At 49.7% G+C, this 16,321-nt stretch overlaps 1 protein-coding gene across 1 annotated transcript; it reads left to right on the top strand.

Moving 5' to 3' along the window:
* Positions 1 to 12,179: 12,179 nt before the first annotated feature.
* Positions 12,180 to 13,387, top strand: LOC125548656 (uncharacterized). The gene is made up of 3 exons (XM_048712219.2): positions 12,180 to 12,308; positions 12,478 to 12,659; positions 12,747 to 13,387. Exons 2-3 carry the CDS (start codon positions 12,489 to 12,491, stop codon positions 13,113 to 13,115), a joined length of 540 nt encoding a protein of 179 aa, XP_048568176.1. The 5' UTR covers positions 12,180 to 12,308; positions 12,478 to 12,488; the 3' UTR covers positions 13,116 to 13,387.
* Positions 13,388 to 16,321: the final 2,934 nt, after the last annotated feature.

Raw genomic sequence — 16,321 nt, 5'->3', positions numbered from 1 at the left:
CATGCTCGTCGGGGAACTCATCGTGCACAGCTCCGACTGCTGGCCGAGCGGTCGGCAGCTGCGGAGCCGGAGACAGTGGACCAGCAGGCGGAGGCGGCGCGAGCCCTTCGCCTTTGGAGATTCGGGTGAGCCAGTGGAGCTTCCAGGTTGTGTGGTTGGACGGCTTCGCGCCGCTGTCGAACTTGCACGGGGCGTCGAGAGTTTGCTCGTAGGAGAAGGCCGGCTGCCAAGCCGGCCTGCCGCCCTTCTGCTTCTTGGGTGCGGGCCGCCCTTCGGGCTGCTTGTCCTCGACTGTGGCCACCTGCCGACTGGTGGAGAGCGGCACGGGGCCCTTGCACTTGTGGTCGTTCTGGTACGGGCGTCGGCCGGAGTCCGCAGCCGGCGTCTTGGGAGCCGGGTTGATTACCTTCCCGGACATTTCTACCGAGAGTTCAGTCTTCATTGAGGATTCGGCGTTGGCGTACTTGTCTGCTATGACCAGAAGCTCGTCGAGGGTAGTCGGCTCGTCGCAGAGGAGCTTGTGCTTAAGGAGGGTGCCTTCTCGGCATCCGGTGGTGAAGTATTCTATGGCTTGCACCTCGTGCACCCCTTCGCAAGAGTTGCGGAGCTCGGCCCAACGCGTGAGGTAGTCGCGAGTGGATTCGGCGGGGCCTTGTACGCACAAGGAGAGCTGTCTGGGCTTGGGGGCCGCTTGTAGGTGCTGGTGAAGTTGCGGACGAAGGCCTCTGTGAAGTCTAGCCAGCTGTTGATGCTGTAGGTCCTGAGGCTATTGAGCCGGGTCCACACCGTGCCTTGCAGCGTGAGGGGCACGTACTTCACGGCAACGCGCCTGTTGCCGTTTGCTATGCGAACCGCTGTGGAGTAGTCGATCAACCAATCTTCCGGCTTCACGGAGCCGTTGTACTTGGGCGTGTCTCTTGGGAGCGAGAACCCTTTGGGGAAAGGCTCGTCGTGGATGCGGGGGCCGAAGCAAGGCGGGCCGACATCATCTTCTTCTTCTAGCGCCAGGGATCGCGCTAGGCGGTCGATCCGATGGCGGGCGTCGTTCTCCCCGACTCCTTCACGGAGACCTAGTCGGCCGCTGAGAGTCGGATGCGCGACAGGCGGTGGGGTGGGATATCTCTCCCCACGAGGCGGAGGCGGAGGCGGGTTGCCCTGCCGCTCCAAGGCCCGGGGACGGCCTTCTGCGTCTCGCTCGATGGAGGTCCGGGTTCGGCTTCGGCTGGCAGCCGGCTCCTTCTCGTGTCACGCGTGGGTTTTACCCGCAGTCGGCGTCCGGGATGTCGCGCCGTGCTCTCGGCGCGGGGGAGGGCTTTCCGCGCAGGCGTCGGCTTCGTGCCGTTGTGCGGCTGCATCGATTAGTTGCTGGATGCGTCTGGTCATGTGGGGGAGTTCTTCGGCCCCCAGTCCATCTAGCTCGTCTACGGCCGCCTAGGCGGCATGCAGGTTCTCGAGTGGAGTGGCGTAGACTGGGCGGTCGACTCCTAGCGTGTCGGCGAGGGCAGCGCCGCGCTGTCTGACAACGCCGGCTCGGCTTGGCCCACCTGGGGGCGGCGTGCCAAAGGTGGCGCGGTCGGCTTCGCGCTGGTGGGCCTCGGTGAGGCGTCTCATGGAAGCCAACTTCCGACCCTCCATGAGTAGGGCGAGGTGGTGAGCCTCCAATGCTTCGACGTCGGCATCGGCCGGGAGGGGGATGGACAAGTCGTGGACCGCTGCATGCGGGGCGTCGAGGGCGTTCTCGCCAGAAGTGCCGCCGTGGCCGATGACCATCACCTCGGTGGTGGCGCCATCGCAGCCATCGGCCCGGGGAAGCAGGTCATTGTAGATCGCGACATTGGTGGGGAAAGCGTCGAGCGAGGCCGTGTCGGAGTCGACAGGCATCGGATCGGTGGAGCCAACAGACTCCAAGTCCACAACAAGCTCGCCGGAGACATGGAGCTGGCCGAGGAGGTTGACGAGGTGGTCGGTGCCCGCGTCAGAGGCGGGCTCATCGGAGATGAGGGTCTCGTCAAGGAGATCGGTGAGGTCGCTCGCTGCGCAGACGTTGGCAACGCCTTGCAGCGCGTCGTGGCAAGCGCCATCGGGCGTGCCGGGCTGGCTACGCTCGCTGGGGAGGAAGAGGGTTCCCATCCAGAACAGGTCTCCGGACGACGGTGCACCTGGCCCCACGGTGGGCGCCAAATGTCGGGTGTTAGGTGCGACATATGCCAACGGGTGGCTTATCATTGTGGGAGCCAGTAAGACGTCGTCGGTGCCTGGAAGCGGGATGAGGCGAAGACATGCACGCCAGTGAATCTTACCCAGCTTCAGGGCTCTCCGAGGAGATAACACCCCTACTGCTGCTCTGCGGGGTCTCCGCATGATCACTAGATGAACGAGTGGCTACAAGATGCTCCTTGAGCTGTTTGGCGAGAAGAAGAAGAAGGGCACGGCTAGCTCTCCTCTCCTCTCTATGTGGCGTCTAAAACTAGCTCAGATCAACCCTTTGCATGGGTGCCCCGGGGGGTTTATATAGGCCCACCCCCCGGGGGTACAATGGTAATCCGGCTAGGCGTGGGCCCTAGCTGTCTGTGTCTACGCTCGCCGGCTTCTGCGCCGGCTGCTGGGGCCCGTCGGCTAGTGGGTCCCGCTGGCTGCCGGCTCCTTGGTCGACAGGCAGGCCCCACTGTCAAGGGCCTTGTCGGTGGCTGGTCACTGTTGCCTCAAACCTGGTGACGAGGGCTTCGCCGAGGTAAGCGTGGCTACAGTGCCGCCGCCCGGCGGGCGATCGCTGTAGCCACGCCTCATCTTGTCCCCTTAATGGGGCGTCTCCTTTAAGGGAGGAAGCAAGCCGGCTGTGGGGAGCCGGCCCCATCTTGGGCCGACTAGGGGAGGCCTGGCCGCCTTCGGGTGTCTCTCTGCCTGAAGGGGCCCACCGCCCGTGGGCAGCGCTGATAGCCCGTCGTGGGTGGCATCAGGGTCAACATGGCAACAGTGCCGCGCCGGACGGGTCATGGCCACCCCGTACGGCGCACTGTGCTAGGCGTGCTCCGGGATTCGGGGGTGGCAGGCTTTACTGTAGCCACGCCCCGTCACATCGCCGTTATGTGGATGCAGACTTCGAGGGTACGATCTTGACCGCTTTGTGGGAGTCGGCTTCTTGCGGCCGGCTTCTTGGAGCCGGCCCTCTCGCGGCTTTCTTCATGAGGGCTAAAGCCGGGCCGCCTTCCGATAGTCGGCCTGGGAGACAGCCGGCAAGGGGAAGGCGGCCCCACGTCTTGGATTCTTGAGGGCCGGATCGGATCGTAATTTTTTCAGAAGGGCCAGAGGGAACCGGCTAGGCTACCCGTGGTCATTTACTCCGACAGTGATTATAAAGGTGCTCTACAGGTGTCTCCGATGGTACTTGTTGAGTTGGCATAGATCAAGATTAGGATTTTTCACTCCGATTGTCGGAGAGGTATCTCTGGGCCCTCTTTGTAATACACATCACTATAAGCCTTGCAAGCAATGCAACTAATGAGTTAGTTGCGGGATGATGTATTACAGAACGAGTAAAGAGACTTGCCGGTAACGATATTGAACTAGGTATTGAGATACCGACGATCAAATTTCGGGCAAGTAACATACCGTTGACAAAGGGAACAACATATGTTGTTATTCGGTTTGACCGATAAAGATCTTCGTAGAATATGTAGGAGCCAATATGAGCATCCAGGTTCCACTATTGGTTATTGACCGGAGATGTGTCTCAGTCATGTCTACATAGTTCTCGAACCCGTAGGGTCCGCACGCTTAACGTTCGGTGACGATCGATATTATGAGTTTATGTGATTTGATGTACCGAAGGTTGTTCGGAGTCCCAGATGAGATCGGGGACATGACGAGGAGTCTCGAAATGGTCGAGACATAAAGATCGATATATTGTAAGGCTATATTATATACGGGGGCAGGGGGCACCCTAGGACACACAAGTTGATTGTTCCAAGCCGTGTGCGGTGCCCCCTCCACCATAATCCACGTCGATCATATCGTAGCGGTGCTTAGGCGAACCCCTGCGTTCGTAGCAACATCATCACCGTCATCACGCCATCGTGCTAAAGGAACTCTCCCGTGAAGCTCTGCTGGATCGGAGTTCGTGGGGCGTCATCGAGCTGAACGTGTGCTGAACTCGGAGGTGCCGTGCGTTCGGTACTTGGATCGGTCGGATCATGAAGACGTACGACTACATCAACTGCGTTCTCATAATGCTTCTGCTTACGGTCTACGAGGGTACATGGACGACACTCTCCCCTCTCGTTGCTATGCATCACCATAATCTTGCGTGTGCATAGGAAAAAATTTGAAATTACTACGTTCCCCAACACCTCGGACGCCGGCAGCGAGTTGTATGTCATGGAGCAATTCTATGACTACAAGATGACTGATGAGTGCTTGATACGTCTCCAATGTATCTATAATTTTTGATTGTTCCATGCTATTATATTATCAACCTTGGATGTTTTATATGCATTTATATGCTATTTTATATGATTTTTGGGACTAACCTATTAACCTAGAGCCCAGTGCCAGTTTTTGTTTTTTCCTTGTTTTAGAGTATCGCAGAAAAGGAAAATCAAACGGAGTCCAATTGACCTGAAACTTCACGAAACTTATTTTTGGAAGGAAAGCAACCCGGTAGACTTGGAGTCCACGTAAGGGAAGCAACGAGGAAGCCACGAGGCAGGGGGGCGCGCCCACCCCCCTTGGGCTCGCCCTCCACCCTCGTGGGCCCCTCGTGGCTCCCCTAACGCACTTCTTCCTCCTATATATCTCCATATACCCTAAAACAATCGGGGAGCACAATAGATCGGGAGTTCCGCCGCCAGAAGCCTCCGTAGCCACCGAAAACCAATCTAGACCCGTTCCGGCACCCTGCCGGAGGGGGAATCCCTCTCCGGTGGCTATCTTCATCATCCCGGCGCTCTCCATGACGAGGAGGGAGTAGTTCTCCCTCGGGGCTGAGGGTATGTACCAGTAGCTATGTGTTTGATCTCTCTCTCTCTCGTGTTCTTGATTTGGCACGATCTTGATGTATCGTGAGCTTTGCTATTATAGTTGGATCTTATGATGTTTTCGCCCCCCCTCTATTCTCTTGTAATGGATTGAGTTTCCCCTTTGAAGTTATCTTATCGTATTGAGTCTTTAAAGATTTGAGAACACTTGATGTATGTCTTGCCGTGCGTATCTATGGTGACAATGGGATACCACGTGATTCACTTGATGTATGTTTTGGTGATCAACTTGCGGGTTCCGCCCATGAACCTATGCATAGGGGTTGGCACACGTTTTTGTCGTGATTCTCCGGTAGAAACTTTGGGGCACTCTTTGAGGTTCTATGTGTTGGTTGAATAGATGAATCTGAGATTGTGTGATGCATATCGTATAATCATACCCACGGATACTTGAGGTGACATTGGAGTATCTAGGTGACATTAGGGTTTTGGTTGATTTGTGTCTTAAGGTGTTATTCTAGTACGAACTCTAGGGCTGTTTGTGACACTTATAGGAATAGCCCAATAGATTGATTGGAAAGAATAACTTTGAGGTGGTTTCGTACCCTACCATAATCTCTTCGTTTGTTCTCCGCTATTAGTGACTTTGGAGTGACTCTTTGTTGCATGTTGAGGGATATTTATGTGATCCAATTATGTTATTATTGTTGAGAGGACTTGCACTAGTGAAAGTATGAACCCTAGGACTTGTTTCCTAGCATTGCAATAACGTTTGTGCTCACTTTTATCATTAGTTACCTTGCTGTTTTTATATTTTCATATTACAAAAACCTTTATCTACCATCCATATACCACTTGTATCACCATCTTCGCCGAACTAGTGCACCTATACAATTTACCATTGTATTGGGTGTGTTGGGGACACAAGAGACTCTTTGTTATTTGGTTGCAGGGTTGCTTGAGAGAGACCATCTTCATCCTACGCCTCCTACGGATTGATAAACCTTAGGTCATCCACTTGAGGGAAATTTTCTACTGTCCTACAAACCTCTGCACTTGGAGGCCCAACAACGTCTACAAGAAGAAGGTTGTGTAGTAGACATCAGCGCTCTGTTGTACAGCAGGCTAATGAGATACAGTCGCTCGCAAAAGAACTTGAGTACTTCAAGTGTGTGTTGCCGGACAAATTTGTTGCCGGAGGCATCATTGCCAAGCTTCCACCTTCGTGGAACAATTTTGCTACTTCCCTGAAACACAAGAGACAAGAGTTTTTCGTTGCGGATCTCATTGGTACTCTTGATGTTGAAGAGAAGGCGAGAGCAAAGGACACACGTGGTCGAGTTGCTGAGGGAGCTTCTAGTGCCCACATGGTACAGAAGAAGAACTTCCAGTCCAACAAGTTCAAAAACACCAAGAACAAAACTCAGGGCAAAGGCAAGTTTGATACAAAGAACAAGCCATCACATTCTACCAACTTCAAGAGAATTCTCATAAGAAGAGGAAGGGACTTTGCCATGTCTGCGGTGATCCTAATCACTGGGCTCCGAAGTGTCCTAACCGCTTTGAGGAGCGCGAACATGAGAAGAGAGGCAAGTCCACTAATGTTGTCATCGGTGATACTGATATGAAGGAATCATGGCCACATGGACTTCTCTCGTACTGATGGGGAACGGGTCACATGCCATCGTTCGAGGTGTTGGTACGGTCGATCTGAAGTTTACTTCGGGGAAGACCGTGCGTCTAAAGAACATTCATCATGTGTCGTCCATCAATAAAAATCTCGTTAGCGGTTCCCGTTTATGTCGAGATGGTTTTATGTTGGTTTTCGAATCCAATAAAGTTGTAATTTCTAAGTATGGACAATTTGTTGGAAAAGGCTATGAGAGCGGAGGCTTGTTCCGCCTATCTTTGTCAGATATTTGCACTAAAGTTATTAATAATGTTTGCCACAATAATGAGTCTGATATTTGGCATTCATGACTTTGTCACATTAACTTTGCTTGCATGACGCGGCTAGCCAATATGAATTTAATTCCGAAAATATCTATTGTCAAAGGCTCTAAGTGCCAAGTATGTGTGCAAGCTAAGCAACCTCGCAAGTCCCATAAGACTATAGAGGCAAGAGACTTGGCGCCACTAGAGCTTATACATTCTGATCTTTGTGAGATGAATGGCATGTTGACAAAAGGTGGAAAGAGATACTTCATGGCGTTGATTGATGACTCCACTAGATATTGTTATGTGTATCTTCTTAAATCAAAAGATGAGGTTTTAACTGTCTTCAAAAACTATAAAGCTGAGGCAGAGAACCATTGATCAAAAAATTAAACGGCTTAGGTCCGATCGTGGTGGAGAGTATTTTTCCAATGAATTTGATTTGTTTTGTGCGGAACATGGTATAATCCATGAGAGGATGCCTCCCTACTCACCTCAGTCAAATGGGGTAGCCGAAAGAAAGAACCAAACTCTAACTGATATGGTTAACACTATGTTAGACACATCGGGTCTTTTCAAGGAATGGTGGGGGGAGGCGCTAATGACTGTGTGTCATGTCCTAAACCGAGCTCCCACAAAGCATAAGACCACGACTCCATTTGAGGAATGGGAAAGGAAAATATTGAACTCTCTTACCTACGTACTTGGGGTTGTTCGGCGAAAGACAATATACCAATTCCCAAGAAGCGCAAGCTTGGACCAAAAACCGTGGATTGTGTTCTTCTGGGCTATGCTTTTCATAGCATTGGCTATAGATTTTTGATAATAAAATCTGAGGTATCCGACATGCATGTTGGTACGATTATGGAGTCGAATGATGCGACTTTCTTTGAGGACATATTTCCTATGAAGGATATGTCGAGTTCATCAAACCAGGAGATACCTTCTCCATCTAGTGAGGAATTCGATGTAATTCCTGAACCCACCATTGCGATGGAACACGTTGAGAATCCTATTGAGGGTGACAATGGAACTCCTGTGAGGAGCAAGAGACAGCCTTTGGTGATGATTTCATTGTGTACCTTGTGGATGACACACCCAGGACTATTTCAGAAGCCTATGCATCTCCTAATGCTGACTACTGGAAGGAAGCTGTTCGTAGCGAGATGGATTCCATCTTAGCTAACGGAACCTGGGAGATCACTGACTGTCCTTATGGGTGCAAACCTGTAGGATGTAAGTGGGTGTTCAAGAAGAAGCTTAGACCTGATGATACGATTGAAAAGTACAAGGAACGGCTTGTGGCTAAGGGTTATACCCAGAAAAAAGGTGAAGACTTCTTTGATACTTACTCACCCGTGGCTAGACTGACCACAATTTGGGTGCTACTATCACTGGCTGCCTCACATGGTCTTCCCGTTCATCAAATGGACGTTAAGACGGCTTTCCTCAACGGAGAGTTGAAGGAGGAAATTTACATGGATCAGCCAGATGGTTTTGTAGTACCTGGTCAGGAAGGAAAGGTGTGCAAGTTATTAAAGTCTTTATATGGCCTTAAACAAGCTCCTAAGGAGTGGCATGAGAAGTTCGAAAGAACATTAACTACTGCCGGCTTTGTAGTAAACGATGGTGACAAGTGTGTGTACTATCGCCATGGTGGGGCGAAGGAGTTATTCTTTGTTTGTATGTCGATGACATATTGATCTTTGGAACCAAACTTGATTTAATCAAGGAGGTTAAGGATTTCTTATCTCGCTGTTTTGAGATGAAGGATCTAGGAACAGCTGATGTTATCTTAAACATCAAACTGTTGAGAGATGAGAATGGTGGGATCACACTGCTTCAGTCTCACTATGTGGAAAAGGTCTTGAGTCGTTTTGGGTATAGCAACTGCACGCCTTCTCCAACTCCATATGATGCTAGTGTGTTGCTTCGAAAGAATCGACGGATTGCTAGAGATCAACTGAGGTATTCTCAGATTATTGGCTCGCTTATGTATTTGGCGAGTGCCGCGAGGCCTGACATCTCGTTTGCTGTGAGCAAGCTGAGTCGGTTTGTGTCAAAACCAGGAGATGGTCATTGGCATGCGCTTGAGAGAGTTATGCGCTATATGAAAGGCACCGCGAGCTATGGGATTCACTACACCAGGTATCCAAGGGTACTGGAGGGTTATAGTGACTCAAACGGGATATCTGATGCTGATGAGATTAAGGCCACAAGTGGTTATGTTTTCACTCTTGGTGGTGGCATTGTTTCTTGGAAGTCTTGCAAGCAGACCATCTTAACGAGGTCAACTATGGAAGCAAAACTCACAACATTAGACACTGCCACTATTGAAGCAGAGTAGCTTCATGAGCTCTTGATGGACTTACCTATGGTTGAAAAACCAATACCTCCTATCCTGATGAACTGTGATAATCGAACTGTGATCATTAAGGTGAACAGTTCTAAGGACAATATGAAGTCCTCAAGGCATGTGAAGAGGAGACTAAAATCTGTCAGAAAATTGAGGAACTCCGGAGTTATTACGTTGGATTATATCCAAATGTCGAAAAATTTGGCAGATCCCTTCACAAAGGGTCTATCACAAAATGTGATAGATAATGCATCGATGGAGATGGGTCTGAGACCCACCGCACGAGTTGTCCATAGTGGTAACCCACTCCATGTGATCGGAGATCCCGTGAAGTAGAAGTGGGAGACAAGCTGTTGGTCAGCTGGGAGGAGAGTATCCCAATATTAACTATCCCACTCCGTGAAGATGCAATACTCTCCTGATCTGCATGGCAGGTTGATACTTATCTTAATGTGTTCCAAGTGGCTTATTCGGGTAAGCAGAGATGTTGCCCTGCAGAATATCTTCTGAGGAACACACCTATATGAATTTGACTGTTAACGTCGCAGTCTGTGAGAATTGGCTGTTCTCTAATAAATTCATGAAAAGGCCCTGGAGCACGACGTATACGCTCCACCCGCGGGGAAGCCTTGCGGCAGCCCACTATCGGTCAAGAATTTGTGTGAAACTAGTCTCGCAGAAAACTTGTAGTTCAAGGCATAGTCCACTATTCAAGTTGTGATCTAGTGTAGCATAAATCTCTAAGTGGAAGTTCAACTTTACAGTCTCCACTAAGCACCGGTATATTAACAATGTTTTGGAACCAAATGGTGAGATGTGCCAATGAGACTTTGTGGGGGATTGTTGGAATTTGCTAGTGGGCTTTTGGCCCAAAGCCCAACTAAAATTCTGAAATTCTCTTGGCCCATTCATGCACACATGTGAGTGGAGTGAGAATTGGGTGTTCTCTAATAAATTCATGAAAAGGCCCTGGAGTACGACGTATACGCTCCACCCGCGGGGAAGCCTTGCGGCAGCCCACTATCGGTCAAGAATTTGTGTGAAACTAGTCTCGCAGAAAACTTGTAGTTCAAGGCATAGTCCACTATTCAAGTTGTGATCTAGTGTAGCATAAATCTCTAAGTGGAAGTTCAACTTTACAGTCTCCACTAAGCACCGGTATATTAACAATGTTTTGGAACCAAATGGTGAGATGTGCCAATGAGACTTTGTGGGGGATTGTTGGAATTTGCTAGTGGGCTTTCGGCCCAAAGCCCAACTAAAATTTTGAAATTCTCTTGGCCCATTCATGCACACATGTGAGTGGAGTGAGTGAGGCTAAAGTTTAGTCCCACCTCATAAGTTAAGAGAGAGTTGTACCTCTTTATAAGATGAGCTCTTCTACCACTTGTATGAGCATGAGAAGAGGAGACCTATACGCACGCTCCTCCTCCTCGCTCGCCTCGCCACGCCACGCCTCGCCTCGTCACGACGCGCCGCGCCGCGGGTTGCAGGATTGAGCCGAACCGAGGACAGAGCTATGCACGTTGTCTATATTTTTGCTGCTCGGGAAAAATTAATAATTAACGAACGCGTTAATTACTGAACCGTTTCCGATTCTTTTGGATCGTGACGACTTGGATATGGGGTTTACTCCCACGACCTACCTGGCCCGCACTATATAGTCAGACAGACGTCTACCCTAGCCGCCGCCGCTTCGTATGGTTTTTCACCACCGTTCCAGATCATTGCGCCGCCAAACAAGTCTTCTCCATCCCTCCTTTCGGCATGCACCGGGAGAAGGGACAGCAGGCCTCCGGAACCCCGCCTCTCATGATCCTGTACGGGAGAGGGGCGATCAGATTTTTGGGGAGCGCACTCGCGCAACTGCTGGCAGCGACGACTTCGCGAACGATGACTTCTTCCCCGACCTCGGCAACCTCATCCTCGACGACATGGGCGACAACGTCAACACCGGCGGTGCTGCTCCCGCTGCAACGTATGTGATTCCATCCTTCCTGTTCGAGATCGTGCTAGAATTCATATTTCTAGTATGTGCCCTAGATGTGATTTGTTCATCTGCTATGCTAGTTCGCATAATTAGTTTAATCTCTGCTACTGTAGTCATGATTTATCTTTTGTTTATTCGGATTAAATCTCATAGTAATTTGGTCATATTTCCAACAGGGTATAGGATGCTTTATGCCTTGATAGATGCATATCACCAATGGTGTTTTTCCTTCTTTTGACAATGGTGGAGTTGAAGCGTGTAGACCTTTGTTGTGGAGCTTCACCTCCAATTCTTGACACAGGTAAATAAGTTGATGAGTGGGCTCCTTAAATCAAAAATCTAATGGATAACCGTCAACAATGTAACTCATCCAAGCACCACAAAAGGTTAACTGAACCAAACAATTCAGTCAAATCATTGTAAGCTAGCTCATCCAAATGTGGATGAGCCACCGCCAGTCGTTGGAGTGGTACGGTGTGGCTGCAGGTGCACCGTGCAGGAAGCTGGGGTTATTAATTATTACATGTGTATGCAGTATGCTAGCTACTAGAAATCACACTAGCTATAGTTTGAAACTTAAACTGACCGTGCAGCTAATTAGAAAGAGCAGGCTAGCTAGCTTTTCACTGCCCCGTATGTATGTGCGCGTGATAAGTTTTCACGTTTTTGTCAACCTGCAAAGACACCGAGTGTGCCACCCTCATTGCCAAAGAGGGTATGGGTGCTTCGCGGACGCAAACTTCGCGGTAGTTTCCTTTGTCACTGCCATTGCCATGAGAGGAACCGGACTCTCCTCCCTCTGTCTGTGTGTGTGTGTGTGTGCGCGCGCGCGCGCGCGCGTGTGTGTGTGTGCAGGTCATGCTGCGGCTGCTCGACACGTAGTGGGTTTTGGGGCGGCCCCACGTCGCTGCTGCGGTGCCCTCGGCCACTTAAACTCCCCCCTCCACCACTAGCTAGCGTCGTCGTTGCGCTCTGTAGTTGTAGCCCGAGCCCCTTGCATCCAAGCTAACAAGCTAGGAAGAACATCTCCCTTGCATCCGACGAGCGAGTGACGGTGAGTCCCCTCCATCTCCGGCATCTTGCTAATGTCATGTGCTTTTCCTCTTCTTCTTTCTCCTCCTCCTCTTCTTCTTCTTTTATGTCGAATGGGGACATGAAATTAGAGAAGAGAAACTAACCATACGTTGTTGCTGATCTCGTGATCTCATCCTACTCCTACCTAGGTTGGATCTCCATGGACGGCAAGACGCCTCATCTGCTGCCTCTGAGTCTGAGCGAGGCCAAAAAGAAGATCCGGGATGACGTCCCACTGGTCTGCGGATGGGCGCTCCTCAACGCCTTCGCCACGGTCTGCGGCGTAGCAAGCGGCTACATAGCCGAGTACATCCATGTCTCGTGCAGCCAGGTAACCACCTACCCGTGCACTACCCTTCCGATGCTTGACATTGAGACCGATCCATCATGTGCCAAGCTGGTATGGTGTCCTCTGCAGTCCTCCTTCATTCTGCCCTGCATCGAGCTGACAGACGCGGAGGCCGCGAGGGTAATCGCCCTCTGCATCGGGATGATGTGCTGCGCCCCAACCCTGGCAGCCGCGGCGGCGCTGGCGCTGCTGCTCCCATGCCGCCGTCGCCGGGCCCGCCGTGCCCTCGCCTACCTCGCCCTTGCGGTCACCGTCCTCTTCCATTGCATGTACGCCAGCGCCGTCTGGATCTTCCTCGCCGCCGACCCAGGATACATCTTCGGCAGGATCTACTTCACCGCGGGCTTCTGCTTCATCGTGGTGGGCGACCTCCTCAGCTTCCGGGCCCTCCTGGGAGGTGATGGGTGGGGCATGAAGTACGTAACCTATTTCTTCTGATCATGTTCGTGGATCAGTGATATTCCACCAGGTACTGATGAGAGCGTAGAGTATGCATTCATTCTGCTGTGACGGTTGATGGAGTAGTGCCGTATCTAGTGCAGTGTTAATATCCAGATCGACTCTACTAGTTAATTATATTACTCCATTTGGGCAATGCTCGCTGGCTATATAATTAGACTGGATCGATTCTAGTAGTTATCCTATGTATTCCACCTTAATTTTCTCTATGTGATCGTCAGACATGAGTTATATGCTATATGTTGGTGAAATTGTTGCTCCAGTGTATATCCATGCACACATGTTGTTTCTGGTGTTAAAAATTGTTTTTTCATTAATTCCCGCATCTGCTGGCGTATCCGAGCAATGCTACACACACGGGCTGATTTTTACTGAGATTTACGGGGATGCTGAGCTGGGTTAATTTGATTGGAAGGAAAGGGGATGAGGGGCCCACACCCCCTATCAGGGGCCGGTGAAGATTTGTAAAACACCCATATTACTCCGTCAGTCTAGAATTTTCAGGCGTATCCTTTGGGTTGAGATTGAGTGACCCATGTGATCATGCAATCACGGCTGGATGTACGGGACGCTATGGCTTGGAATGCCCTCGTGCCAAGTGAGGCCCTTCTTTTGATGCCCATTTTGCCTTTGGAATCCACACCCGGACACTTGACTTGTGTGAGCGGTTTCACTGTGCGTAGCCAAAAAAGAAACACAACATTCCTCCTTAAACCTTCAAAAAATTAAGTTTCTTCCGCCTAGTCATGGAGTCGAATATTTGAGTCTTAGCAATCATGTAAAGATGGAATTGTTCCACAACTTACACCTTCTAGAACATATCAAATTAATGGGTATACGAAAGGTGTAATCGAACTTTGTTAGGCATATATAGTTCCCTCAAAGGACAAGTGCATAGGTCAACCTTGAACTCATTTCTTATTATAATTTACAACCTCAACTCCAAAACCGGTTAGGATACTACCCTGAACTTTCCACACCGTTTAGTTTGCCGGGCTAAGACGAGAGGAGGGTAGTTTTGCATGCATGCTGTGGCATCTAGGCTGGCTAGTGACCGTTGATGTCTCATCTGAGCCATAGAAATATTATTGTACTAGCTTGCTGCTCAAAAAGTGGGTGTGGCTGGTTATTACGCGTATGCAGTATTCTACTAGAGATCACGTTAGTTGGAACTTTTTTTCAGGCAATTACTTGTATTACTGACAAGGAGAACTACATTTTCTAACGGCCTTATCAGGCCAGAATTTTCATCATAAGCTTCCAGTAAATGGCTTACAAAGATTTTGACCACGTCATGTGTGAGTAATACAATTTTTTCGTTATTCCATGAACAATTGAACCACACAAACAATGAAGCCGTGCACGTGCAGCCAATTAAAAAGAGCTGGCTAGGTAGCATTTTACTGCCATGTACAATGTGCATATGTGCACGTACGTGGTAAGGCCGTCCACTGCAAAGAAATTAAGCGTCCCAACGCTTAGCTAGTTTGCTATATCCATTCATTCACATGTGTGTAAAGAAATTAACAGCGGCCCACTGCATTGCCACAGAGGGTATGGATGCTTTATGCCTTGGCAAATGCATGTCGCATTCATGTTTTTCTTTCTTTTGACAGGGGTCAAGTTAAACTGTGTAGGGCTTTGATGGTAGGTGGAGCAGCTCCCATTCTCAGTGAAGATAAACAAGTTGATGAATGAACTCCTCAAAAACCTAATCGATGACCGTCAACAATGTAACTCATCCAACTGATCCAAGCGTCGAAAAAGATTAACAATGTAATTCAGTCAATCATTGTGCTAGCTAGCTAGCTGATCAAAATGTGAATATGAGCCACCGGGTTGGAGTGGTGTGGCTGGTGCGCCGTGCACGAAGCGGGCGTTATTACATGCGTATGCAGCATGCATGTGCGAGTGCTGAGTCTGATGGGCGTCGTCCCACCACTGCATTGCCAAACAGGGTATAGGGGCAACTTCGCGGCAGTTTCCCTTTGTCATTTCCATGGGAAGAGACCGTCACATGCTTGCTTCTTTACATGCCGCACCGCACCAGACTCTCCTCACAGTCTGTGTGTGTGTGTGTGTGTGCAGCTCATGCTGCGACTGCTCGACACGTAGTGGGTATTGGGGCAGCCCCATGCCGATCGAGTCGCTTTGCTTCTCTCTCTCGCTGCTCGGCCACTTAAACAGCCCATCCACCACTAGCGTGGCCGATGTGCTGTGCGATTGCAGCTCGAGCCCCTTCAGGAAAGAATAAGCACACCAAGCGAAGAACCTCGCGTGCATCCGACCAGCGAGTTACGGTGAGTCCCCTCCATCTCCGGCCAACTTGCTAATGTGTTTTTCTTCTTCTTTCCTGTCACGGTGAGTCCCCTAGGGGAACATTGTTGCTGATCTCGTCTCTGCACTAGAAATCACGAGGTTGAAATCATGAGGTGAAAAAAAGGTGATCCCCGGTCTCTGCATTAAAACGATGCATACGGTTATACTTATTAATAAGCAAATAGGTTCAACACAAGTCATCATGTCTCAAACAAAAGAACGAAAAATGCTCACAAAGAGCAAAAAAAAAAAGTAAAGCCACAACCGGCTGGCATAAAAAAGATAGAAACACTAATTGCCTATCCTATTACATGACCGCCATTTAAACCGGTTGAAAATAGCCCGTGCTACCATCTCCCATCGGATAGATCCAGTAACCATACGCTCCCTGGCCTTCATCGGAGTGAGTAGCGACCACATACGGATCAACGCAGTGGCTCGGAAAATAACCTGCAAAAAATGAATGTTTGTTGTTCTGTTAAAGACCAAATCATTTCTACAGTTCCAGACTGCCCATAATAAAGCACATACTCCTACACGAATGTGTCTCGCTGTTTCGAAATCTATATCGTCAAGCCACGTCCCAAATAACGTGCTGATAGTATTCGGAGGAGTAATATTAAAGGCTGTGTGAATCGTCCGCCGCAATTTTTTTGCCAAAGGACAGTCAAGAAAGAGGTGTTTGATGGATTCATCCCGATCACAAAAACTACATCTCGTAGATCCTGTTCAGCTGCATTTTGCCAAGTTGTCCTTAGTTAAAATGACTTGTTTATGTACAAACCACATAAACACTTTAACTTTCAAAGGTACTTTGACTTTCCAAATATGTTTCGAACTAGGAATAGAGCTAGAGTTGATAACAT

Source organism: Triticum urartu, chromosome 3A (assembly GCF_056163025.1).
Source record: "Triticum urartu cultivar PI428250 chromosome 3A, HENAU_Tu73, whole genome shotgun sequence".
NCBI classification, from domain to species: domain Eukaryota; kingdom Viridiplantae; phylum Streptophyta; class Magnoliopsida; order Poales; family Poaceae; genus Triticum; species Triticum urartu.
The sequence above is the reverse complement of the archived record's forward strand: the minus strand, read 5'-3'. Positions and strand labels throughout refer to the sequence as shown.